This window comes from Condylura cristata, unplaced genomic scaffold, assembly GCF_000260355.1.
Source record: "Condylura cristata isolate star-nosed mole 26May11 unplaced genomic scaffold, ConCri1.0 scaffold00021, whole genome shotgun sequence".
Lineage (NCBI taxonomy): Eukaryota > Metazoa > Chordata > Mammalia > Eulipotyphla > Talpidae > Condylura > Condylura cristata.
The window spans coordinates 28,250,899-28,278,231 of NW_004567122.1; the positions used below are offsets into that span (position 1 = coordinate 28,250,899).

General features: G+C 41.4%; 3 protein-coding genes across 6 annotated transcripts in view; 1 reads left to right on the forward strand and 2 right to left on the reverse strand.

Moving 5' to 3' along the window:
• BRD8 (bromodomain containing 8) overlaps positions 1 to 15,377 on the reverse strand; it is a 34,405-nt gene extending 19,028 nt beyond the window's left edge. For 2 of the 4 annotated variants that reach the window (XM_012727948.1, XM_004686764.2), the window contains exons 1-17: positions 15,049 to 15,377; positions 14,055 to 14,151; positions 9,121 to 9,190; positions 8,531 to 8,580; positions 8,198 to 8,320; positions 7,990 to 8,070; positions 7,532 to 7,596; positions 6,050 to 6,186; positions 4,782 to 4,926; positions 3,669 to 3,878; positions 2,975 to 3,255; positions 2,222 to 2,671; positions 1,853 to 1,946; positions 1,610 to 1,656; positions 656 to 870; positions 437 to 529; positions 181 to 249 (exon numbers count right to left, since the gene is read on the reverse strand). In XM_012727948.1, coding sequence (XP_012583402.1) covers positions 181 to 249; positions 437 to 529; positions 656 to 870; positions 1,610 to 1,656; positions 1,853 to 1,946; positions 2,222 to 2,671; positions 2,975 to 3,255; positions 3,669 to 3,878; positions 4,782 to 4,926; positions 6,050 to 6,186; positions 7,532 to 7,596; positions 7,990 to 8,070; positions 8,198 to 8,320; positions 8,531 to 8,580; positions 9,121 to 9,190; positions 14,055 to 14,151; positions 15,049 to 15,178 — 2,357 coding nt within the window. In that variant the 5' untranslated portion in view covers positions 15,179 to 15,377. Of the gene's footprint in view, positions 1 to 180; positions 250 to 436; positions 530 to 655; positions 871 to 1,609; positions 1,657 to 1,852; positions 1,947 to 2,221; positions 2,672 to 2,974; positions 3,256 to 3,668; positions 3,879 to 4,781; positions 4,927 to 5,294; positions 5,514 to 6,049; positions 6,187 to 7,531; positions 7,597 to 7,989; positions 8,071 to 8,197; positions 8,321 to 8,530; positions 8,581 to 9,120; positions 9,194 to 14,052; positions 14,152 to 15,048 lie in introns of those variants that run through there. The other 2 variants (XM_004686763.2, XM_012727949.1) reach the window with 2 other exon arrangements.
• A 227-nt stretch (positions 15,378 to 15,604) lies between these two features.
• On the forward strand, positions 15,605 to 25,269 carry KIF20A (kinesin family member 20A). The gene is made up of 19 exons (XM_004686768.2): positions 15,605 to 15,657; positions 16,068 to 16,257; positions 18,142 to 18,231; positions 18,317 to 18,436; positions 19,442 to 19,580; positions 19,692 to 19,879; positions 19,964 to 20,093; positions 20,226 to 20,420; positions 20,525 to 20,636; positions 20,745 to 20,813; positions 21,040 to 21,183; positions 21,313 to 21,478; positions 21,580 to 21,744; positions 21,871 to 22,010; positions 22,150 to 22,252; positions 22,802 to 23,000; positions 23,226 to 23,317; positions 23,493 to 23,630; positions 24,435 to 25,269. Exons 2-19 carry the CDS (start codon positions 16,093 to 16,095, stop codon positions 24,750 to 24,752), a joined length of 2,673 nt encoding a protein of 890 aa, XP_004686825.1. The 5' UTR covers positions 15,605 to 15,657; positions 16,068 to 16,092; the 3' UTR covers positions 24,753 to 25,269.
• A 95-nt stretch (positions 25,270 to 25,364) lies between these two features.
• CDC23 (cell division cycle 23) overlaps positions 25,365 to 27,333 on the reverse strand; it is an 18,673-nt gene continuing 16,704 nt past the window's right edge. Inside the window, exons 13-15 of the mRNA XM_012727751.1 lie at positions 26,684 to 26,798; positions 26,488 to 26,607; positions 25,365 to 26,337 (exon numbers count right to left, since the gene is read on the reverse strand). Coding sequence (XP_012583205.1) covers positions 26,167 to 26,337; positions 26,488 to 26,607; positions 26,684 to 26,798 — 406 coding nt within the window. The 3' untranslated portion in view covers positions 25,365 to 26,166. The remainder of the gene's footprint in view (positions 26,338 to 26,487; positions 26,608 to 26,683; positions 26,799 to 27,333) is intronic.

The window sequence follows — 27,333 nt, forward strand, 5'->3', positions numbered from 1 at the left end:
TGGCTTACCGCTGGACAATGCTGTGATAGCCAGGGGGGGGGGGGGGGGTTGAGACTGAATTCACACTGCAATGGCTGTTGGCAGCTTGAGAGCTGACTTTAACCCCTGCACCACCAGAAAGGCCCTCAACTAGTCAACTTATAATCCAGGCTAAGTCATGCTCAATGGATCATGGCTTACCGCTGGACAATGCTGTGATAGCCAGGTGCTATGTCATCTGTAACAGGTTGCAGGAAAACATTGGCATACCTGTGCAAAAAAGTAAGGGGTAATTACTAACATTCCTCCAGAAGTACAGATAAGAGAACTTGCTCTAAGATCTGAAGATTCTAAAAATAAACACCCACCAGTCCCACACTGAGCCTATTCAGACTTTTCTCTAGTCATTAACAATGAGAAGGAATAGAAAATGTTCTGAGTGGTATAATGAATTTACCTGTGATTAGCTGCAGCTCTCCACACAAGCATAATGGCTTTCTTCCAGATTTTCTGTGCCTGAATAGCTTCCTGATCCTCACTACAGACAGAGCTAAAAAAAAAAAAAAAAAAGCCAGAGATAAAATAAAAAATCCTAGTTTTTGTTCCAGACTGAAAAAGGAAGATGAAAGAAAAGACCCTCTCTTAACTCAACTCAAAGAAATAATCTGATACTCACAACTGTGAAGAAGCAGGGCTGCTTGGGATGGAATCTGCCAGTGCATGGGACTGTAGTGTAGCATTATGTATGCTAAAACCATCATCACTCTCGCTAACAGGGGGTTCATTATCCATTTCTGATAAATAGCCTTCTCCTTGATCTTCTTCCTTAGGTTCCTCTAGGCTGGCCGCTTCACTGACTCCATCTTCCTCCTCATCTTCACCTGGGGTATCCTTAGACACAATGTGTTCCAGTCAACAAATGCAAATAGGGCTATCCAGCTATGCATAAGATCAACTCTAGAAAATGGCCTTGAATTGTTACCTGTCTTGAGCCCTCTATCACTTATACTATCATCTATATACAGACACTGACTGATCAAGTAATTTAGAACCTGGACAAAGAATAAGATCCAGGATCTTTTTAAAAGAAAGAAAAAAAAAAGCTACTTACTTAAGACTAAGCTAAGAGGCGTTCCTTCTTTCCCCTTGTTGTTGAGAGGAACTCTGACCCTGGGTACAAAGTTATCAAAAATAGTTTTATTTTGTGTCTCATCTGATGGAGCAAGCTCACATCACATTACTTTAAGGTTGTTTGTTGCTACTGCCTTCTTTAATTTTGAAACGAAAATGGATTTTTCTGATTATACAATAAATAACTAGATTTCTTCTGTTTATCCTAGCTCTGGAATCCCTAGTCACCAAATCAGCCTGTATATAGCAAAGCTTCTTAGTGTGTTACAATGCAAAGAAAGGTCTGTGTAATGTTCACAAATTCAAACGGGAAGCAGCACATTTTGCCATAGTATTACCACACTGCCTTACTGTCCAATAGTTTCCCCCCAACCCCCATTTAAAACTCCTTAACCTGTTTTAAAGAATAAAGATGCAAGTTTACTGAAATTCATTAAGAAGGTAGTGCTAAAAGGAATCTAATCACATAGCAAAAGGAATAAAGAAAAGTCTGAAATACCTTTATCTGGCTTCCAAAAATAGTCCCTGATTCTTCTTTCAATGACTCTGCAGAGGAGAGAAAGACTACCTGAAGATTTTTCACCTTAGCCTTCCCCTTCCTACGGACAATATTCTCCTGCAGCTCTCCTTTTCATGCTAACTATTCTACCTCACCTTACCCACAACCCACAATCCCTCAGAAGTCAAAGTAAATGATTGCAAGTTAGTCACAGAGTACAGATTTCCTGGCCTTATTACTTACCTGAGATTTCAAATTTGTGCTGAGTATCTGCCTCTAAAGGATCTTCAATGGGATTTGACCCATGTGATGGAGACAACATGCTTTCAGGGGATGCCTGAAGACCAAAAAGAACAAATCCCCTAAGTACTACAGAATACAAAATTTTATTTTTCCATGAAAATGAGACTACAGAAGACTACCCATTTAATATAATTCTAACGGGCACCCTTAGCAAGAATAGGTAAATGTATATAGTATCTATCACATGTAAGGATTTGACACATCAAACATGTCAGAACTCAGGAATATAATAGGAAAACCAAAGGCCTAAACTGTTACTTCTTACCTAAGGTGTAACAATCTATCCTCCCAGTCCCTAATTTTAAATACCTCTGTCTTCACAGTTGTAAGTGGAGTCTCATCGCCTTTTCCACTGGAAACATCTGCTTCAGCAATCTCTCCAGTTGCAGTACTTCTGGGTTCTTCATCTAAGTCCTGACTTCTGAGTTCTGGTGGTTCCATACTCGTGGATGGTACAACTCCAGCTATTTCAGTCCCTGAAATGCCCTGCTCTGTTTCTGTAGGCTCCATTTTGATCTCAACATTTGGCTCCCTGATGTCCACCAGTTCATGGATTCCTTTGTTTTCTGTTTCCTCAAAGTCCAACCTCTCTTGCTTCACTGTCATCTCTGGTGTTGGGAGAGGAACTGATTTGTCCCGCTCCTGCTGGATAGGATGTTCCCAGGGACCAGGCAGTGACTGGGGATCATCATTCTCTTCACAGAATGACAGTGCTGCTTCCACTGCTGCCACATCCAACACTTCAGGGTGATCATCTACCTGTCCCATAATACATACACTGTTGAAGTCACAGAAAAAAGCCCAGGTCCCTCAATTCTGTTAGCACGAAGGTGGCCTGAATCTGTAGCTTCTCTCTCCATGTAGTAGAAGCAACCAATAGACAGTGTCCTGTGCAAACCAGTTTAACATAGGGATGGCTGGGGAGATGACTAGTAAGTCAGCATCAAAGGGTTTTGGGATTATGGAGATGGGCAGAAGCAGGTGAGTTGTTTGTTTATGCTTACTAGGAGAAGCCTATGTTGGACCCATGAGAGATTCTCTGGGGCTTTGTTGAATAGTTACCTTGTCCTCAATGATGGCAATGATGTCTCCAACAGTCTCAAAGTCCAGCTCTTCACCTGTGTAAGACACAGCAATATCCATCTTTTCAGCCAAGTCTATATCTTCCTTTTCATCTATGCTGGGAGCCTTTGATCCTCCAGGGGCCTCTGCTACCCCCGATCGGAAACACTCTTCTTTGATAGAGTTGATGATCATGGAAATTTCATTGCTATCCATGGAAACAGTCACAGTATGAGGATCCCCAACAGTCTCCATAGGAACACAAGTATCAGGCTGACTTACTGAGTAAGAGAAAGAGAAAAGCATCTCAGCAGTTTATTTGGTACCTGGAGATCACTCCAAGGCTGTAGACAGATATTAAGTACCTATGTATATAAGTTCAGAAAAAATTATCTTACATCTGTGTATGATTTTTCTCCCCAGTTTTATCTAGAAAGGTGAGAACATAATGTAAAGACCAATCATTCATATATACATATACACACACAAACCTAGCCTTCCCCCTCCCCAACACATAAAAATACCCACCCACCTCATATCTTTGGTTTTCTAAAGATAAGCATGGCACATATCCATGGAGAACAGAATAGAAATATCTGGATTGGAGCTGATGTTCTTAGCCACCGTTCTCTAACTGAAGCTTAAAATGAAAGTTTGGACCTACGGCTGCTCAGGGCGTGGGTCAGGGACGCACCTGGAGCTACACTCTCAGGAGTGGAGACAGCTGGAGCAGAGGATGGTGCTTGCAGCGTAGGCATCATGACAATGGTAGCCTGGGACACAGGCTCTACAGGGGGTGGCACAAGTTTAACTGGAGGTTCACTGGCAACAGTAGTGAAGGAAGCAAGAGGTGTGCTGAACTGTGTAGGACCAGCTTCTAAAAGCCGGGAAAGAGTGGGAGCACCTAACAAAGAGGTACACAAAATGAGGTAAGAAGGAAGCATATGAACAAGAAGCAACAGGCACTTTAAGACTCAACCAAGAAAAAACTTAGGTCTCAAAGGATGAAAGCAACTCCTCTTTTAAGTAAGTTTATTATATATATCCTTTAAGGTATTCTGCCAAGTTAAGAATGACTCAGACCACTAGAACATACAACACATGAAATAATGAGGTTTTCCCTCAGAAGAAAACTGAATAAAAAAGACCCTACAAAAAAAAAACTGGTATGATTAAATCTGTAACCTACAAAAAAACTGGAATGATTAAATCTTCAATTCTAAAACTTAAAGCTGAAGTAAGCTGTAAGCCACCCAAATTCAGTATCATTCAAATACCAGTATCTGATATTTGTTTGGCAGTTTAGAAAACACTTTTCTCTTTTTTATCTTATATTTTGTATGCCCTGTAATTCTCCATACATCCTTATGAAGTAAACACATGGCAATTAATAAGAGTAATCTGAGGCTCCACAGTTAACCATTTCCAGATCATAAAATTAGTGCGCAGTATGGGACTCAAGCACAGTTCTCTAGCTCCAAATCTTGTCCCATTATTCTATATACTCAGGTGTCTCTAACACCTGGTTTTATAAGCTCCAGAGATACCATTCCTTTTGTACTACTCTTCAAATACTATTATTCTTCAATATTAGAAACTATGCTGTGGTCATGGAGAGATAATATTTTGAAGATAGACTGGATTTACAATCTGAAACACTGTGTGGTTTTATAGGTTAAATAGCTCCAATGTGGAACTTCAATTCTAAAACTGACAGCTGCTTAAAAAAAAGCTAGAAATCATCAATAGTCAACGCTAAGTTCAATTTCTTCAAAATAAAGCAGATAATGAAAGACTGGTAACATACCTGAGGCAGCAGGGGAGGCTGCAACAGTGTTGGGTGCTTGTTGCATCTCCCCACCATGTATCATGGGAAGGACCCCGCCTACCTCCAGGAGGACACCTGTACTATTCAGGTGGCCAGAAGTCACAGCCATTTCATTCTCATTGACCTACCAGGGAAGAACAGAGATGAAGGCTACACTCAAGTTTTCCTTTACTACCACTTCCCACAAAAGTTCCAGCAGTTGACCAAACCTCATGAAACTAAAAGTTAATATCCAGAGATAATCATTTCATACCCAAGGGAAACACTAATTTTGAAAATGTATAAACTCTCTGGAGAACCAAAATAATCGCTGTTCAGATACCTCAGGACCCAAGGATACTATGCACTTATTCTTTGGTTTAAGTTAACATTTAACTACACCCTTTTTCTTTTGAACTTTTTTTTTTTTCCATGTCACATTTTAGGTCCCAGGTACTCCCTTCCAAGTACTAAATCACCACAGCTCTCAAACACCCACAGAAGTCTCCATACCAGTCTGGGGCTAGTAGGCAGGAGGCTGCCCTTCTTCAAGAGCTCTGACAGCAGAGGGGAGGGGGGTGGAGTTGCTTTCTGTCCAAGCATCTTTTTCTGGGGTGAATCATCTGTTACTGGGGTCATGGGGGCTTCTAGGGGTGCAGAGCCTGGAGGAAGGGTGTCAGGAATCCCAGGAAACGAGGTGACTGGGGTACTCGGCAAAGTCCCAGGGGTTACCTAAGAGACAACAGAGAACCTTTATCTGACTTCTCAAACTCTGGAAGGTTCCCTACTAACCTGGATGGGTTAGTGTGTCTAACTATTACTTTATTAGTCCTGAGAGGAACTACACAGAAACCCTCTAGCACTCCTGTTCTCAGTTATACTTTTCTTCCCCATAATTTTTAATCTTCCACCCACTAAAACCCACACTGACGCAAATATTCTACCCAATCTGCCTTTTACAACTCCTTACTCACTACCAACATTACATTTACAAAGAAACTGTCTCATTTTAGCAAGAATTTTATACTAATACACCTGGCAAACATTTCCTTAAAACACCGTCTTTTATCTATCTCAAAGAGTCAAAAGTCTCAGTATTTTTAGGTTCATCCTTATCTTAGAGCAAAGAAAATGGTAAATTAAGTCTTTAGCATTCAGACCAAAAGAGGAAGGTGCCTCTAGGCTGAAATTGGTGTCCTCATCACTCAGCTCTCTGCTGGCTTAATGCCCCTTGGTTGATCAATTTCTGCAGATGGAAACACACTCACCCCAGAGGTGGCCTCTTCCATACTGGTTGCAGACAACTCCCCAAGTGGATAATCACCTCCTGGGGAGGCAGAATCTATAGGTGATCGGACCATCACGGTTGGTAACCTCCGAGGGGGTGTTTTTACTGCCTGACGAGCTAGACCATGAAAGAGTAAATTCTAAGTCTCCAAGGTTAAACAAATCAAACTAGACATACTCTGCTATTACAAAATAAGGGACAAAAAAGGATGCCACATCACTAATGCAACAATTATGAATTTAGATTAGTAAGTTGAATACTTCTGGGAACTTTTTATTTATTTAAAGATTTATGTATTTATGCATACAAAAACTGGGGTGTAGGTCAGAGGTGCAGGGGGTGAGAGGACTCACCAGAGACAAGAATGAGGAGCGGAAAAGGCAGATGTACTGTAATACACTGCTTAGGAAAGCAGTGGGCGACATAGGAGAGGTCTGCTGTGCCAAGTGGGTCAACTCCCTGGCCAGGGCTCAAACTTGTGCTGTGGATAGCTTCCTAGTGCTGTGCTTAACCCCTTACGCCACCAGGGAGACTCCAGATGGGTAACTTTTTAGCTTAATTTTTCCTAAGGAAAACAAACACTCACACTAATAAAGTCATTTAACTACTTAAGTATCCCAAAGGTCCTTAGAGTAAAATGGTTTAAGTACCTCTTCAATATCCTCTTTAACAACTTCTTAAGATTCTGCTATTAATAAGATCTTACTGACTCAGAAACATGTACGCTCAGTTATAAATATTTAAGTTCCTTCCTCTGGACTTCCCTGATGGTCTGGGGATAAGTGTCAGCACTAGAACCACTATAACCTAAGTTTGATGTGGAGCAGCAGACCTCTCCTGTCTCGCTTATTACTACCTCCTCATGGCAGTGTATTTCAGTAAACTCACCTGTTCTGCTCCCCACTTTGTCTCTGGTGAATCCTCTCACCCCCTCTCTCCCCCGCACCTCTGGTCTACACCCCAGTTCACTATGCAAAATAAATATTGAAAGAAAAAAAACTGATTATTAAAAAAAAAATTTCCTTCCCTCATCTAACAGCTTAGCTATTATTATTTTCAAAAATCTTTTTTTAAAAATTTATTTATTTATGCATACAAAAACTAGAGTGCAGGCCAGACGTGTGTATGTGTAGGGGGGTATGGTGAGAGGTTTCACCAGAGAGAGAATGGAGAACAGAACAGGCAGACTGATTGAAACACTGTTGGTGCCACTGGGGGGGCCCTTTCCAAAAATCTTTTGACTTCTAAAATTTTAATTATGTTTGGTAGCCAATTATAAGTGTTTTTGTCATAAAAGGATTAGTGACATCTGAACCTCAATTATTACCTAAGTTTCTTCATGGACATAAAAGGATGTTTCATCATGGTAAGAGAGATATCAGAGGAAAGAGTGCAAAGAAATTGTAATTAATGAATTGTTACAAAATGCAGTTAATTTCTAAAGAGGAATCACTCAGTTTACCTTGATATGCAGCATCTGTAGCCTTCCTCTTTACTTCAGCCTCTTCTTCTTCCAATTTCTTTTTCCTAGGAGGGAAATCAGAGGTTAGATCTTAGCCAACTCTAGCTCTTACAAGTTATCAGTGCCTGCACAGGAAATTTTTTTGCCAGGTTAGCATTTTCTGACGTGTTTAAACAGGAACCCATATCAGCAAATAGGGAATTTGCACCTAACTATCAGTTCTTTACCCAGGCAAACCAGAGCCACTTTTAAGTCAGAACTAAATGCACAATAAAATGTTCCATCTCATTACCTTCTAGGATTGAACCCACCCCCCACCCAGCCCAGCCCATTCTGCAGTTATTCCCTTCCAGGATCTCTCAAGTCTAAAGGAGTACCAGATAGAAAAAATAAGCCAGATTACTTGGGGAGGAAAGAGGTAAAAGAGAACACACGGAGAACAATATAATATAACCCACATTGCAATGTCATTGCAAAGCTCATCCAGTCTACTGTCCATGTGTCCAGCTTGAATAAGTTCGGCATCTCTTTTCAACCGTCTGTAGGACAAAAGGAAGAATAAGGTACACTGGGTTTGTTAACCTACTATATTAAAAATTATTACCAGTATCAGAACTCAGCCCCTTTTGACTTCCTCAACCATTTGGTATTTTCTCTGGTAAGTACCTATATTTTTCCTGGGTTTCCTTTATCACTTTTTTAAGTTCCTCAACTCGTTCAGCAGTCAGTTTCCGAACAATGACATCTTCAACAGTTTCTACCACTTCTCCCTTTTCACCTCGTTTCCGTCTGTGGAAAAAATGTTAACACCACATTGAGAAAGAGACTATTTGATTCCTATTCCCACTTCTTTTCTTTGAGCCTTATCTACTACCTAATTATAGGTAACATCTGATATACTTTTTATAGTCCAGCAATATAAATAGGTATAAAACAGATTTCCTCAATAAATAGTCTACACTAAGGAGACATGGCTTAAGTGCCTGTCTTTGCACTCACTTTGGGGTTTCAGTGGTCTCCAGAAGTTCTGAGTACTGGGAAGCACAATGCTGTGGGGAAAAGCAGAAATATGATGAGCAAGTATGTACAAGAAAGATCTTTTAAAATTTCAACATGTTAAAGTTTAGAGATGAGAGCTACATGTAGCATATGAGTAGTTTCTAGGGAGGCAAATTATTCCGCAGTAAAATAAATTAAAAATAATCAACACAAGGGCACAAAAAAGGGTATCTCTCACTTGGCCTCGAGTTTGTGTACTGAGGAAAATACAAGCTAATAAGCAACATTTATAGCTAATATCTACTGAAGTATTAGCCATACACCAGGTACACTAAATGCTTTACAGCATATTTAGCAAATGCAAACTGCATCTTGAGAATTGAAGCAGCTTTTACCTCTGTTTTACATATGACAAAACTGAGAATCATGTTCCAAAATTTTTAAGTGGAATCATACTAAATCTAGATCTAGCCAACTCCCAAGCTTGGATTCTTAAATGTTATGCTACACTGATATGAACAGTTTGTAAAACAAACAAAAAACGGGTGAATTTGGAAACAACTGAAAAAAGTATTTTGCTGGGAACTTACTTTTTGAGAGAACCAGTCTGGAGGGCGTCCAGGCTCTGCAAAGGGCTTGATTGCTCTGCTAACTGATACCCTACCAAATGAGAAAAACCCATATTAACACACCAAAATAGAAAAAAAAGAGAAGGATCCTAACAGTGAAGAATACCAACTTGGATTAAAAAACAGCAACTGGAAGGGCTCTCCCTGGTGGTACAATGGGTTGAACCACAGCACTAAGAAGCCAGCCACAGCCACTTTAGCATGAGTTCAATCCCTAGCCAGGTGCAGCAGACCTCTCCTGCCTTGCCCACTGCTCCCCACAACAGTGTACTTTGTCGACCTGCCTGTTCTGTTCCCAACTGTCTCTGGTGAATCCTCTTACAGCCCTGTACCTCTGGCCTGTACCCCATTTCTGTATTCATAAATAATTAAATCTCTGAAACACACACACACAAACACACACAACTAGAACAACAAGCAACTAGAAATCATTCTGGAATATCTGAGTATGGAAAATGACAAAAGTCATTAAAAGGGAGAGAATCACTGCTAAATCATTTTTTGGGTAATTTACTTCTGAGGAGAAACGATGGTATTAGAATCCAGTAAAGTATTATTTCTATTTTTATTTGGGAAATTATTTTTACATTAGTTTTGGGTTTTTAAAAAAAGCTAGTTTTTGTTTTTTTTTTTTAAAAGATTTATTTATTCATGCATACAGAACTAGAGTACAGGTCAGAGGTGCAGGGGCAGTGAGAGGATTCACCAGAGACAGAGTGGGAAGCAGAACAGGCAGACTGATGAAGTACACTGCTGAGGGGAGAGGCGGGCAGGCCAGAAGAGGTCTGCCACGCCATGTGGGTCAACTCCTTGGCCAGGAATCGAACTGGTGCTGAAGTGGCTCCGGCTAGGCTTGCAGTGCTCTTCTTTAACTCGTTATACCACCAGGGAGGGCCCAGAAAAAGCTAGGTTTTTAAAAAAGCAATCTGTACTTTATTCCAGTGTCAAAGATGTCTGACTCATTAATACAACTCCTGGGAATTTAATATATGGAAACAACAGAAAGCACCATGTAGACTTTATGAGACTGACACAGATTCTTCATAAATGCCTGGAAGAGGATGTTTAACTTATGGCACATTAACTTTGTGAAATATCAAATAGTCCATAAAAATATTGATGAAACAAATCTAAACAGCTATCATCTATCACCTCACACCTGTGAGAATGGCTATTACCCAAAAGGAAAATAAGTGTTTCAGATGACGTGAAATGAAGGGGATCCTTGTACAATGTAGTAGGAATGGAAGTTGGTACATCCATGATGGAAAGCAGTATGGAGATACCAAAACAAATTAAAAATAGAAAGATAAGTGATTAAGTACCAAAAAATTCTAGGTATTTACTGAAAAAGGGAAAAAAATACTAATCTAAAAGATAGATACACTCTCATGTTTACTGCAGCATTATTAACAATAGTGAAGAACTAGAAATATCTAAATGCCCACAGGTAGACAACTGGTTGTAGAATAGAATACTATTTCACTACTAAATAAAGGGATCAAATCCTGCTATCTGTGATAATGTGAACAGACCTAAAAGATATTATGATTAGGGAAGTAAGTCAGATGAAGAAAGAAACATCAGATGACTACACTCATAGGCTATATAGAGAAAACTAACGAATGAACTAAAAAACAAAACAAAAAAAAAACAAACAAAATCTTTAGCTTATAAAGTCAATTATTACTGGTTACCAAAAAGGAAGAGCAGGACCCTCCCTGGTGGCACTAGGGGCTAAAGAGCAGTACTATCAAGTTCTCCCACTCTCCCTGAAGGCATGGCAGAACTCTCCTGCCTCACCCACTACTGCCCTCAGCAGTATAGTTCAGTAGACCTGCCTATTCTGTTCTCCACTCTGTCTCTGGTGAATCTTCTCATGCCTTGCACCTATGGCCTATATCCCAATTCTGTATGCATAAATAAATAAATCTTTTTAAAAAAAAAAATCAAAAGTACATTTTTGAGGGGAGCAGTGGACAAGACAGAGAGGTCTGCTGCACCATGTGGATCACCTCCAGACCAGGGATCGAGCTTGCACTGAAGCGGCTGTGGCTAGCTTGCAGTGCTACGCTTTAACCAGTTGCATCACCAGGGAGGGCCAACTGGATACTATTTCAAACTACTTTATCTGGTGTGTTGCTTATATCTGAATTATTCTTAAGTTCAAAAAGATTTATCTAATTAGTGTATTTCACTTGGTTATAGGGGTTATTTAATTTAGCTCAAAACAGCTACTACCTAGAATATCCTAGCTACCTATTATTCCTGACTATTTGATTCCATTAAATTTGCAAGGAGATACAAGATGCCAAGAAGTTTTGGTGGTCTGCTCCCTAAATACTTTCTAACTTCCTCCCTTGCACTCTCACAAACAGGGATACATACCAAAAGGCTTGCACTCTATCATTAAACAGAAAGGAATTTCACCATCTAGGTTTTATAAATAAGGTTTTAACTTCAGCAATTTCCTTCCCATTAAGGGCAGACTAAATTAAAGAAAGAAGGGGCCACAAAGATTAGAAATAGGTCAAAGAAAACATAATCAATGCTTAAATAATAATAAGGATCACAAAGTTTTGCTAAATAATGCTTGTAACTACTTTCTGTCACTTCTTTATGCTAGGATGAAAGTTTCCCATCTAGAAAAGCAATAGGAGTTAATGAAATGTTTTCAGTGCTCCAAAAAGGGCAGCAATACCTTTTCCTAGGGCAGTACCTAACTAACAAAACTAGCTAGATTTACTTTTAGCTAAAATATCAATAAGCCAAGTCAATAATAGTTTTACCACAAATTGACAAGATCTGACTAGCAATTAAGATATTATTGCTGATAAACAGGAAAACTACCAAGTAATAACATTTTATAAATAAAAAAATTCTGTAATGCTTAGGGTCTATGACGGGAGACTGCTAAAATTAAAGATATAATCCTTGGATCTAGCAATCACGCGCCTAAGAAACATCCTACAGAAATGCTGATACTCTAAGCCTAAAAAAATGTGATACAGCAGGACAATCAGTAAAGAGAGAAATTCTGTAAGTACACAGAGCTAAATTCAAAATGGATGAACTTAAAGGGATGGATGGACCGAAGCAGAGAAAGTTGACAGTTCTGAATCTTGCCCAACATCACAGAGTAATGGGAAATACCAAACCCTAACTCTGTATGGACTGTCTGGACAATAATGAACCTTGTCCAGTAATCTCTTCTCTGGGTGCCAAAAAGAACAAAGTCTTCACTGGGAAGATGAATTCTGCTGGGGCACTTGGAAATTCAAAAAAAAAGTGCCCTGGTTTAAAACAAATTTTCCTACAATTGAGAAAGGGGCATATGTGAAAGTTTAATCTGAAGAAATAATGATGAATAACTTGTCTTTTAAAAATTAAAAAAGGTTATGTCTGGGTGGTAAACAAGATTGGAAACCACAGTTCTACTTTCTGGTACTTAAAAAGAAATACTGAGTGCCAAGATAATTCATGAGGGAAAAAATGGTCCTGGGACAGTTGGACAATCACATACAAAAGAGACCCCCATCTTGGAACAAACAACTCAAAATGGACCAAAGATCTAAATATGTAAGACTACTGAACTCTTAGAAGAAAACACAGAAGTACATGGTGTCTTAACTATGACATGAAAAGCCCAAGCACCAAAAAGATAAACTGGACATAATCAAATTTTAAAACCTTTGTGCTGTGAATGATACCAACCTAGAAAGTAAAAACAAAACACACAAAATAGGAGATATTTGCAAATAATCTGACAAAAGAGATTTGTGTCCAGAACATATAATGAATTTGTAACTAATACTAAAACAACAAATAGCCCAATTTAAAAATGGGCAAATGACCTGAGCAGACATTTGACCAGAAAAGATATATAAATTACCAACAGAAAATTGAAAAGATGCTGGGTATCATTAGTTATCAGATATGAAAATTAAAACCACAGTGAAATACAACTTCGTACCACTAGCATGGCTGTGAGCAAAAAGATAGATGATAGTGTAGAGCACACACAGGAACTGGGGCCCTCATTTATTGCTGGTGAAAATGTAAACAATAAGGCACTTTTGAAAATAGTGCGACAGTTTCTCTAAGAGTTATACATATAGTTACCATATGCAATTTCACATTTTGGTGTTTGCACAAAACTTTGTACATGAATGTTCAACTGATGGATAAACAAAATGTGTCACACCTACATAACAGACCATTATTTAGTAACAAAAAGGAATAAAGTGCCGGCTATATACAACATGAAAGAATCTGAAAGCATTACAGTTGATCACAAGACAACAAATTATATGATTTCATTTATATGAAATGTCCACAATAGGCATATCTATAAAGATAGAAAGTAAAGGAGTGCCTGTTGAGGGCGTGGGGTTGGGAGAGGGAGTTTAAGAGAAGAAAACATAGTTGAATGATGGCTTGTCTATCACAGGCTTCTTTTCAGGTCAATGAAAATGTCCTAAAATTAACTGTGGTTATGACTGCACAACTCAATGAATACACTACATTCTGTGAAAATACTACATTCTGTGAATATTTTGAATTAAAGATTTATTTTATTATGCACACAAGAACTGGGGTACAGGACAGAGGTGTTGAGGATGAGAGGATTCACCAGAGACAGAATGGGGAGCAGAACAGGCAAATTTGACTGAAATATTCTGTGGAGGGGAGCCTCAGGCAAAACAAGAAGTCTGCTGTGCCATGTGGGTCACCTTCCTGGCTGGGGATGGAACTTGTGCTGCAATGGCTGCAGACAGCTTCACAGTGCTGTGCTTTAACCCATAAAGCCACCGGGGAGCCCTAGTAATTCATCAGTGTGAAGGAATACCCGGTAACTTCTAATCTCAAGAAAGCAGACATCCCAGATTCCTTACCAATTTTGATCTCCACTCCTCATGACAGAAGATGCTAAACACAGCTTCTCTCGGATAGACCATGGCTCTGTGGGGCCAGTACTTAGTAGCTTGTGTTCTGAAAAAGGCAAGTTTACAATTGCTGAGAAACTCTTTTTAAGACCCAAAGCAAGGGTTAAAAACCTCAAACAAAACATAAAATCTAAGGCAAAGTGCGTCAATATCACCAAATCTTGATTTGTCACCTCTCCAGTATCAATCCCTCTGGTAGTGTATCCATTCACTACCTGAGAAATGAGTATCTGGGCAAAACATTTTACCCCTTCAAATACAATTATGTGCTATTTTTAAAAAGGCGGAGGAGGTGAAAATATCAGGTTAAAATACGGTAGCTCTCCCTAAAAGTACAGTTTTAAGAATGTTTTTTTCCAATTTGAATGCAAGCGTTTATTTCCCAAGATTCCGAGCGGCTCCCCTCTCCTACTGCCCCGCCTCCTCCTTAGCATAAACTTGTTTACATCTCGCTGATAGCCGGCGCTCCCTGCCTTCCCAGCTCACAGAACAGCGGGAAATACTTGAGCTGCACGAAACTCAAGTTCCCCAGTAGCAAAAAATCTCGCGGTTAAAATATCCTCTTCAGTTGTGAGACAGAATACGGGCCTCACAAACGTTGGTCAAAACGAATGGTTCTTTTGAGGCCAGACATTCCGTTTGGCTCACATCTCTTCGGCTGCTCGACTGCGTCTCTGAAGCACCCTTAATCTCATCTCAATGAGCACCCACACATACAGGTTCGCTGGGACCTTTCAAGTCTCCGTGGCCTCCCCGAGAATCAAAACCCTACACTATTGGGCCCCCAACCGTTGTACTTCACGACGCCGCCACGCACAGCACTCTGAAGACCGTGGGCTCTCGTGAAAATCATTACTCTTACTCCCTCAAAGTGCGACAGAAATTTAGTTCCCAGACTCAGTTCTACAAAGGCCTACCAAGGAAAAGCGGTGCAAATACTCACTGCCCGTTCCTGTCGCCATCTTCGTCCCGAAATCGCGAAGGCCTGAGGAAACACTGTCCGACACGGCCGAAACCCGAGGAACTCTGGGAAACAGAGTGCCGGTGTTTGTTCGCGGTGCCTCTTGGGACATGTAGTTTTTATTCTTCTCCGGGTTAAGTAGCGCTCTCACCCCCCAACCAGGTCTTGAGGGGGCTTCTCGTAAGGAAAGTTGCTAAAGAAAGGCGGCCTCTGAAGCTTCGGGATTCCTTTTAGACTGCCTCGAAAGGAACTACCTACGGTTCTCGAAAAAGTGTTAAGCTGGAAGGCTCTTCCAGATGACCCAACATGGAACGCCGCCGACAGTTGGAAACCCGGATCCACTTCTGAGTGAAAAGGTCACGCCTACGGAAACCGCTTCCCGGTCTTGCCCGCCCCCTTTCCTTGCGCTGATTGGTCACTGCGGGATTCGTGATGTGATTGGCTGAATGAACGCAGCGCGTAATTTAAAACATTATATCGGTAACAAAGCTGCCCCTCATGGGTGGAGTTGCGCTCTCCCTCGGCAACAGCTCACATTCTTAGGCCGACTGTAAGCAGATACCGGAGGAAGAACAAGTATCGAGTCCGTGGGTGAGTGCGCGGCTGACCAGTATCCCGGGGCACTTGCGCTTCGTCTCGCGATGTAGGCTTTCCAAGAGTGTAGCTGCCAGTATCCTTTCGCCACTCCGTACCTCTCTTCCGTGGTGGGGCTGGGAGAGGGAACCTAGACTCCTGACACCACGTCCGGCGCACCGTTAGGCGAGGCACTCAAGACCGAGCGTGGCCGCTTTCTGGAATCGAGTATCTGTTCTTGCTGGCGGTGGCAAATACCACCTCAAATGATTAATTAACCTCCGCCCTGCTGCTAGTTGAGGGGAGTGGGAAGTAGAAATCCAAGCAGATCAAGGTGTTTTCGGGCAAGGAAATTGTTTCCTTCCAAAAATTTGCAGCTCCTTCTGTTCTTAAGGTTCTTCTCCCTATCCACTCTTGTCTCTTTTTAGACTTAAGCAAGCAGTCCCTGCTGTCATGTCGCAAGGGATCCTTTCTCCGCCGGCCGGTTTCTTGTCGGATGAGGAAGCGGTAGTCTCCCCCATGTTTGAGTCCACTGCTGCAGATCTGGGGTCTGTGGTACGCAAGGACCTACTATCAGATTGCTCTGTCATCTCCACTTCCCTGGACGACAAGCAGCAGGTAAAGGAATTGGAGACCGTCTTTCTGTTCAGCCTCGTAAATACTGGTTAATATGAGCTCAAAGACCTGTAATGTTTTACCCTTACAATAGACAGACGGACAAGCTATAGTTGATATTACACCTGAATATCTATTGAACTTCATGGCGGTATGACCTTGTGCAAATTATTTATTTAACATCTGGACCTCATGGTTAAGACACCACCCAAGTACCTATAACCCTTCACTGGATTCCCTTCATTCAGCTTTTGCTTCCCCCCTCCTTCCCCTCTGGTAACCTCATTGCTGCAGTCTTATTCCAAAGGTTTGTATTGGTGTTGTCTTTTCCTTTTCAATTTCATTATGTTGCACATATGAATGACATAATTTGCAAAAACTGGTATTCTTAAGGATCTGAGACATCAAAATGGAGGCCCCTCTCTGTCTTCTCTGCACTGAGAACAACTCTCCTGCTGTATCCCCTCTCCCCACAAAAATGTATGCTTGTGTTAAGTTAGTTACACCCCCTCCTTAAAAGGCTTACTGACAAATAAAAGCCCCAGCAGCTTAGTACTTACTCCTAACTGCAACTTCCAAACCAGCTGGGCTGGGGCTGCCACAATAGGGGTAGCTGGCTCTGAGGCTGGAATTAGGAATGTGTTCGGGAGCTAGTCATTGCTTATGACAGGAACACTTCTCTTAAGCAACATCTCTTCTACACTATCTGGGCTTTGCCCTCTCAGAGGCCATGGGACTCCTTTGCCTAGTGGTCACCTTTCTTATCCTCTTTGCCATGTGAAAGAGTCTTCTCCACTTTCCATAGTTCTTTTTGCCATGCCTTGTCCTCCCAGTACCTTCCCAGGTACTGGGAAGTTTGACAGGGAAGACAAATAAATACGTATTAATAAGATGTTAAAAAAAATTGAGAGCACAACAGTGAAAACTACAGAACTATTTGTCTATGAGAACTAGTATTTATATTCCCTTAATAAAATACATCAAATGCATACTTCAGTTAATCCTGAGGAAAGGGTAATTGTTATTTCTGCCTAGCCATGAGGAGCAGAAGTTAAATTAGTTGCACAAGATTGTACTGCCATTAACTAGGTTTGGAGTATACATTCAGATTGTAAAATCAACCATAACTTTCATTTAGGAGCTTCTCTTTACGTTAGGCTGGGGCTTCTCAGCTACAGAACTATTAATATTTGGAGTCAAATAGTTTTTTTGTTATAGAGGGCCCCCTCTGAATCCTAACATATTTATTAGCAGGATCCTTGGTCTCTACTCACTAAAAGTAGCACTTCCCACATGGAGAAACAAGAAACCTCTACTAGACTTAGCTAATGTCCCTTGGGAGACTTGAAATTCTCCTCTTTTATAAAATTTCATGATAGCAGGAGCCTTGATAATGTCTTTACTATGAGCTACCAGGGACCCTTTGAAGTTCCTACGTCATAGAAAATTAGAGCAGGCATTCTAAATACCTATTGAATGAATGAGGTACATGCTATCATTAACCCCAGTATACAGAGGAAACTAAGACAGCAAAAATTAAAGAACTTATTCATGGTCTCATAGTTATTGAATGATAGAATGGGAGGCAAATTTAGCTGTGTCTGCCTTCCTGGTGCTGAATTACTACATAATGTCACATGTTGATTTTCATATCAGTCAACCAGCTCTTAGATAAGATGTGGCAAGCCAGGTTTGTGGGATAGAAAAGATAGGGAAGATTGGTAAAGTATTAGAAAAGTTGGAATGTTTTGGAACCAAAGACTTGCTAGACAAAGTCATTTAAGTAGAATGGGTATAATGATAGCATGATTCCCAGGTACTGTGCTTTGTTTCTCATCTGCTTAGAGGTAACTGCTAAGATTGATCTGTGGTTCTGGTCTGCCACAGGTTCCATCTGAGGATAGTACAGAGAAGGTGAAAGTATACCTGAGAGTCAGACCTTTCTTACCTTCAGAGTTGGAACGACAGGAAGATCAGGTATGCACCTAAGGAAAGAATTCAAGGTGGAATGATGCAGTATTGCAAATGTTCACTTCTGTAACTGTATCTTCCCTATTCTCAGGGTTGTGTCCATATTGAAAATGTAGAGACTCTTGTTCTACGGGCACCTAAAGACTCCTTTGCCCAGAGAAGCAATGAGCGGGGAATTGGACAAGCCACCCACAGATTCACCTTTTCCCAGGTATGGAGGTACTGATCTATGAAAAAGGGGCAAATGTAGGGAGCTTTTTTATTGTGAGTCTCTTAAAATGGATGCCTACAATTTTGAGAACCCTTTTCATTGGCTAAACAGTGTCAAGTATTTTCTATACATTAATTCTTAGCAGGTTTTTTTTTTTTTTTTATGCATACAAGAACTGGGATACAGGCCAGGGATGAGGGACTGAGAGGAGTTACCAGACACAGAGTGGGGAGCAGAACAGGCAGATTGACTGACATATATTGCTGAGGAGAGCACCAGGCAAGACAGGAAAGGACTGCTGTGCCATATGGGTACCCTCTCTGGCTGGGGATTGAACTTGTGTTGCAGTTGCTATGGATAGCTTCATAGTGCTGCACTTTAACACTTTATGCCACCAGGGAGGCCCCCCAGTTTTATTATGATCATTGTTATTGATCCTATTTTCCTGGCAAGTATACTGTGGTTCAGTAAAGATAATGTTGCTGAAGCAAGGTAAGTTATCAGTAATAGAGTTAGGACTTAATTGAAACATCCATCACTAGGGTCCTCCATGGTGGCACAGTGGATTAAAGCACAGCACCAGGAAGCTCTAGCCACAGCCACTATAGCACAAGTTCGATCCCCAGCCAGGGAGGTCACCTACATGGCACAGTAGACCTCTCCTATCTTACTCACTACTCTCCTCAGCAGTGTACTTTGTTATTCTGCCTGTTCTGGTTCCCATTTTGTCTCTAGTGAATCCTCTCACCACTCCTGCACCTCCGGCCTGTACACCAGTTCTGTATGCATAAATAAATAAATCTTCATTCCCATTTGCTCATTTAGATAAGAGTGAGCAGAGGGGTTGAATCCCTAGTATTTAGGGAGCAGCTGGTATGATAGTAGTAAGTAGCAGCTTAAGTCATCTCCAGAGCCAACCACCCAGGAAGGGATGCATCTGCTGTTTCTGCAAATATTGAGTAGAAGATAAAAGATCAGCCTCTGAGAAACTTGATTGGTGTCTAGATCTTTGGACCAGACGTGGGGCAGGCATCCTTCTTCAACCTGACCATAAAGGAAATGGTGAAGGAGGTACTCAAAGGACAGAACTGGCTCATCTATACATATGGAGTAACCAACTCCGGGAAAACCCACACAATTCAAGGTAAGTATTAATTCTCATCAAATTGCTGATTGGCTTGTAATGTGTGATCTATAAGCTTTTGATGGGGGAGAAAAAGCTTGCCTCAATTGTCCGTCTTTTATATGTCTTCAGGTACCATCAAGGATGGAGGGATCCTGCCACGATCCCTGGCTCTGATTTTCAATAGCCTCCAAGGCCAGCTTCATCCAATACCTGATCTGAAGCCCTTGCTCTTCAATGAGGTAATCTGGCTAGACAGTAAGCAAATCCGGCAGGAAGAAATGAAGAAATTGGCTCTGTTAAATGGAGGTCTCCAAGAGGTAAAGTGTTACTTTCCATGGGGGTAAGGGTAAAGGGACAAATCTCTACAAAGTTTTTGCTTATCATCTCCTGGATTCCTACAGGAGGAATTATCCACCTCCTTGAAGAGGAGTGTCTACATTGAAAGTCAGCCAGGTACTAGCACCAGTTTTGACAGTGGTATTGCTGGACTCTCCTCCACCAGTCATTTTACCAGCAGCAGTCAGCTGGATGGTATGTATCATGACTGGGCTTTATCCTAATTCCTGTCCCCTTCCTCTAAAAGCTGTCAGGGGATACTCTGTGGGCCAACAGGGAGATGGACCATCCTGAGGTTGATATCCTGTATACTACCTTCTTCCCCAGAAACAAGTCACCGATGGGCACAGCCAGATACTGCCCCCTTAAGTGTCCCTACAGATATTCGCTACTCCATCTGGATTTCCTTCTTTGAGATCTACAATGAACTACTTTATGACCTGTTAGAACCACCTAGTCAGCAACGCAAGAGGCAGACTCTGCGACTGTGTGAGGACCAGAATGGCAATCCCTATGTGAAAGGTACTGAGCAGACCAAAGGTGACTTTGTGAGCCCCAGAGGGAACTTGGAAAGAGACTAGGTGTTCCCATCTTACTTACATATGCCCTTCTTTCCTTGACCTCAGATCTCAATTGGATTCATGTTCAGGATGCTGAGGAGGCCTGGAAACTCCTGAAAATGGGTCGTAAAAACCAGAGCTTTGCCAGCACCCACCTGAACCAGAACTCTAGTCGCAGGTGAATGGGTTGCAAAAGTAAACCTTTCTTGCTGTGTTCCTGGAAAATAAGTCTCCCATCTGGTCATGTAAGCTATACATTGACGTTTCTCTTTTTCTTAACTATCAGTCACAGCATCTTCTCAATCCGGATCCTACATCTTCAGGGGGAAGGGGATATAGTCCCCAAAATCAGCGAGTAAGTTTTCACTTAGAAATCTGGGCTTCTTGGCCATAAAGGGTAGTAGAAAGGAGATGGAGGTCCTCAGTGAAATTACCTGTTATATAGATTCCTGCTGCCCTTCCTTGGGTACAGAGATTCTTGGGGGGAGGGGGCGGTCTCCCCTGCTTAGAACTATGTATGAAGGACTAAAAGTCTCCTAACATACAGTCCTCATGTCTGATTCTGTCTGGCATCTTTCTAGGTTGTCACTCTGTGATCTGGCTGGTTCAGAGCGATGCAAAGATCAAAGGAGTGGTGAGCGGCTAAAAGAAGCAGGAAACATTAACACTTCTCTGCACACTCTGGGCCGCTGTATCGCTGCCCTGCGCCAAAACCAGCAGAACCGGTAAACTTTAGACTACAAACTGGTCCAATGGTCTGCAATTTTCAGATGCTGAGACATCCTGGTGTCCACTAGGATTCACCCAAGGCTGGAGTTCTGTTCGCAGCTCTTTTCTCTCTGGTTCCTTATCAGGTCAAAGCAGAACCTGGTTCCCTTCCGTGATAGCAAGTTGACTCGAGTTTTCCAAGGCTTCTTCACTGGTCGAGGTCGCTCCTGCATGATTGTCAACGTGAATCCCTGTGCATCTACCTATGATGAGACCCTTCACGTGGCCAAGTTCTCAGCTCTTGCCACCCAGGTAAAAAGTTGTAGGTGGATGTTTTGTTCACTTTGAGCTGGTACTTTTATTTAAAGAGGTTATTAGATACTAATTATGAATTCAAAATTTTCCCCCAACAGCTTGTTCATGCTCCACCTGTACAACTGGGATTCCCATCATTACACTCATTTATCAAAGAACACAGTTTGAAGCCATCTCCCAGCACAGAGACAGGAGCTAAGTTAGACCCAGGAATTGATGAGGACACTGAAAATGAAGCTGACATCTCTACTTATGGCAAAGAGGTAAGAATACAAGAGCTTTGGTGCAGGAGGTTGATGACTACACATATTCCATTCTGCATTCCAGATGGATCTGTGCCTATCTGGGGCCTGGGCATCTGATGACCTCTGATTATGTGTCCCAACTAGGAGCTTCTACAGGTGGTGGATGCCATGAAAGCACTGCTTTTGAAAGAACGGCAGGAAAAGTTACAATTGGAGATGCAGCTCCGTGATGAAATTTGCAATGAGATGGTGGAACAGATGCAACAACGGGAACAGTGGTGCAGGTACCAGCCAAGTGACCCCTTTGGTCTATCATCTGAATCAGAGGATGGGAAAAAGGGACTAAGATGGAGCTGGACCTCAAGAACTGTCTTCCAAAGTCACTTCTTATAATCTTTTCTTCTCTTTTCCCCTTTCTGGCAGTGAACATTTGGACACCCAGAAAGAACTACTAGAAGAAAAGTATGAAGAGAAATTAAAGATCCTCAAGGAGTCACTGACAAGTTTTTACCAAGAAGAGCTTCAGGTGAGTTGCCCTATACCAGCCCCACTTACCTGCTTATATCCATCACTTGTTTACCTGAGGTAAATAGATTTTATAAACTGATAGGGACAGAAATATGTAACTCCCTTTTCTCTGCTCTCCTTAGTGTACATTGTGTCATCTATGTTTGGTGAATTAAAGGTTTGGTTAGCTAGATGGTAAGTGCTAACAAACAAGTCTTTTTTTTAAAAAAGATTTATTTATGCACACAAGAATTGAGGCACAGGCCAGGGGCCTGGGAGGTGTGAGATTACACCAGAGACAGAGTGGGAAGCAGACAGGCAGATCTAGTGAAATACACTGCTGAGAGGAGCAGTGGGCGGGTCAGGAGAGGTCTGCTGTGCCATGTGGGTCACCTCCCTGGCCAGGAATCGAACTTGTGCTGTAGTGGTTGCAGAGAGCTTCGTGTGCAGGGAGGGCCCACAAACATGCTTTTAAGGCATGAGTATCAGGGAAGGCTGATATGTTCATTTGTTCAGCTATTCCTGCAGTATGTGTTGGACTGTGGACACAACTATACTTTCTGCTTAGGAGCGGGATGAAAAAATTGAAGAGCTAGAAGCACTCTTGCAGGAAGCAAGACAACAGCCAGTGGCCCATCAACAACCAGAGTCTGAATTGACCCTACGACGGTCACAGAGATTGATGGCTTCTGCCTCCACCCAGCAGCTTCAAGAAGTTAAAGCTAAACTGGAACAATGCAGAGCTGAGCTGAACTCTACCACGGAAGGTATGGAAGAAGATGAGGCAGGGACCAACAGTTCAGGGAAGAGCTGCTCTTCACATGCCAGCTCCAACATAATTTCTTCAACTGGGAGCTACATCCTTAACTTTTCACTTCAGGATACATGTGGCCTCACTTTTAATACCTGCTCAAGCTGCTATTAGCTAGTTCAAAAGGTAATTCCAAGGCAAGAACACCTACATATTAAGGTTGTTTTTTTTTTTCCTTCAGAGCTGCAAAAGTATCAGAAAATGTTAGATCCACCACCCTCAGTCAAGCCCTTCACAACTGATGTGGACAAGAAGTTAGAGGAAGGCCAGAAGGTAATTCCCTTTCTCTTACCTAAGGCAGCTTCCAGCACTCTAAACCCTGATTCCCATGAGGAGGAAAAAGCAAATAGCCTTGCAATTTTTTCTTCTCTTCAAATGGCCACCTGACTCCTCTAGGTCATTATTCTGGTTTCTTGGCCACATTCTGAATCCTACTCCTTTTTTTCAGAATATAAGGCTGCTGAGGACAGAGCTTCAGAAACTTGGTGAGTCTCTTCAGTCAGCAGAGAGAGCCTGCTGCCACAGCACAGGAGCCGGAAAACTTCGCCAAGCCCTAACCACGTGTGATGACATCTTAATCAAACAGGTTAGGGCAGCCTTTGTATCCCCTTTTCTCTCACCTGAGAATGAGCAGATTTTTAGCATGATTAATTATATGAGGGGAGTTTTTCTTACTATAAAAATAACCATCACAAAGCACAAGGTATAGGCATTTTTTGTTACAATTGTAGAGAAGCAGATCATATCACATTTCATCTGAATTGCTTAGACTATTGGAAACCATTACTATATGTACCACTAAAACAAAATACTAATGACTAAGCTCTAACATTTGTCACTAGATTTACTTATTTATGCATACCAGAGCTGGGATGTAGGCCAGAGGATGACAGAATGGAGAGCAGAACAAGTAGATCAACTAAAATACACTGCTAAGGGAGCAGCAGGCAAGACAGGAGAGGTCTGCTGTACCATGTGGGTCACCTCCCTGGCCAGGGATCAAACTTGTGCTACAGTGACTGCAACAGCTTCATAGTGCTGTGACTTAACCCTTTGCATCACTAGGTAGGCCCAATAATAAAAAGATTTTAATTCATATTTTAGAATAGACACAGCACTTGATACCTAGGAACTAAGGCTCTTGAAGGTTAGGTAAACTTATTCAAGCTCATACCACTCATTTCCAGTGCTAGCAAATACCATTCTAATGAGTTGCTTTTTCTTTAGATTCTTAAAGAAAATAGCTCCTATTTATTTAACCTCTCATTTTAAAAGAACTAATTTTTGTAGAAACAGTTGTTAGTAGGTGGCATATATTTTACCTTGACTTCTTGTTTCTCAAATGCACCTGACACAGATGTATTTCCTATAAATTTATCAATCTTCTTAGGATCAGACCCTGGCTGAGCTGCAGAATAACATGATGCTAGTAAAACTGGACCTCCGGAAGAAAGCAGCCTGCATCGCAGAGCAGTATACTGTGCTAAAACTCCAAGGCCAGGCTTCTTCTACCAAGAAGCGTGTTGGAGCCAACCAGGAGAACCAGCAACCAAACCAACAGCCCCCAGGGAAGAAACCATTTCTTCGAAACTTATTTCCTCGAACACCCACTTGTCAAAGCTCAGCCGACTGCAGTCCTTATGCCCGGATCCTGCGCTCACGACGCTCCCCTTTACTAAAATCTGGGCCTTTTGGCAAAAAGTACTAAGACTGTGCGGTAGGAGAGTAATCACGGTCCTTGATGTGGGAAACTGCTCAGCTTAAGAAGTAGGTCTCTTTTAAGCTTTACCAAATACCTCAAGCCCTGTCCAGAATGCAATTCTCAGATATTGTTTTTGTAATATAATCATCTATGTAATCTCATGCTTTTTTACTTATATACACACAAAAAATTATATTAAAGATATTATTCACATTTTTTATTTGAATTAAAATTTCGCAACATCACTCAAGGTTAAAAAGGAATAAACTAGGAACTCTTACACAGAAATGGTAGTAGAGACCAGTAACTAGTGTACAGCTAATTTAAGAAAGTTTGGTAAGAAATTAATTCCAGGGAAGTTATATATACTATATCTTCCTCAATATAAAAACTGAGCCCTCAACTCAGAATAATCCATACTATCTACTGTACAAAATACAGCAGATATTATATAGTCATAACATATTACCCCTATTAAATACATATGCATGGGCCTGAACCCTCCAACAGCACAGCAGAAATGATTCCTTTAACCTTGTTTAATCAGATTAAGACTGATGGAAACATTGTTGGAGATAGAAGGGGAAAAAGAAATAACATCAAAAATATTTACAACAGGCCAGCATGAAGTAAGTTTATTGTTCACAAAACTTATTCCAAATGTCCATGAAATTACCTGTAATCCTACCTCCTTGCTTTGCTTTTTATAGGGCTAAAGCTAACTATAGTGTCTTTTGCCCTCAGAAAAGACCATCAGCAGTCCCAGGTTCAGTGAGATTCTTCTTGCCCCTTCTTTTATTTAATTCTAGTATAATTTACTTCCAATTTTAAAACCAAATGCCTCCTCAAAACCATGTTTTGGAAAAATGTCTCCCTCCAGGAATAACAAACATATAGCTTCATTCCATTTAAAACCAGTCTCTGACATCAAATAATCATGCTCAGCAAATCTCAGAACAAAAACATGTCTATCCAGTGCCCTGACCTTAGGATATACTGTGACCCTACTTCCAGCAGAGGGTAGGGTGGCAGACTTTACTCCTTTCCTTTCCTCTCTAAAGCTGGCACTCCTAGCAGCATTAAAACTTTCATTCTTGTAGCACTGCCTGTGCTAAAGTGCTGTTAAAGGGATGTTTCTGGGGGAAGAAAAAAGTCTGGGAAGGAGGCCAAGATCTAAGGAACACTCTAAACAAAAGAGAGAAGTGCTTCTAACTGGCAAAGAAAAACAATGTCTGTTCCTGCCAGGGTTCTTCTGTCAATCTGCCTCTTAAAGTGAGTCTTATAAACTGTTCCCAAGGAAATGCTTCCATTTGTACAAACAAAAAGAGCTAAAGTCCTTGGAAGAACAGACGTGGCCATTCTTTACCTGGAGTTAAGGCTTACTATGAGTCTGGCAATGTGCTGGCTTGAAAGCAGCCAACTATGGTGTGACTGAAGACAAATTGAGTGGAGAAACTCTGCGTGTGGGAGTGTTATTAGCTGACAGTGATGCAGGGAGGAAAAAGGGAGCAGGCATCTCAGTTGAAGGAGTCTCGCCTTGGTTCCGTAGTTGTAGAATTTGCCGGAGCAACGCTTTACCCTCTTCCCGGGTCTGAAACAAAATCAGGCAACAAAATATGTCCAAGGCTACTCTTAAAAACAGGCTATAGTGTACTGATAAATAATCCCACACCCTGAAATCACGATAAAGTTCACAGATTTGAGCCTAAAATCCAAATTCTATTAAAGAACTGATACTTACATCATTGAATGCACAACACTTCTGGGCACAAGTTGAAGCTTCATCCCACAGCTTGCACTTAAAATAGTACTGGGCCAGATAGCGGAAAGCAGTGCTTTCCTCCAAGTGTTCCACTATTTCCTAGAGAGAGAAAGTAAGAATGACTGAGGAGAAAGGATAAGGTCAGCATCCCAACTCTCATGCTCAAGTCACATACCCCACAGGAATAAATGTCTTGGATATATTTGATGTAACACTGGGCAGCCTGTTCTGACTCAGTCAACTGTTCATGAAGCCTACAAAAGAAATTGATCTTTAAGTACAAATCAGATCACAAAGCAAGCTGATAAAGAGAGCTGATTAGACCAAAAAATGAAACTAAATAATTACAAATTTTAACATGTGGCACAGTAGGACACAGAATAGTGTTAGCGCCTAGATGGATGGTTACTTCAAAACTTAAAAATCATTGCTACCGGTGATGGAGAAATAGTAAGTTCAATAACATATTTAGACAGAAATGTTCTGGTAGTACCTAGTGAAATGTTAAAAATATAACAAGGGATTCAGATATCATTCCTTAAAAATCTGGAAAAGAATATGGCCCTCCCTGGTGGCGCAGCGGGTTAAAGCACTGCACTGAGAAGCTAAAGCCACTTCCCCATGAGTTCGATTCCCACCTGCCCCGGAGGCGACCACATGGCATGGCAGACCTCTCCTGACCCGCCCGATGCTCCCCTCAGCAGTGGACTTCATTGATCTGCCTGATCTGTTCCTCACTCTGTCTCTGGTGAAGCCTCTCGCCTCCCCTGAGCCTCTGGCCTGTACCCCAGTTCTGTATGTACAAATAAATAAATCTTTAAAAAA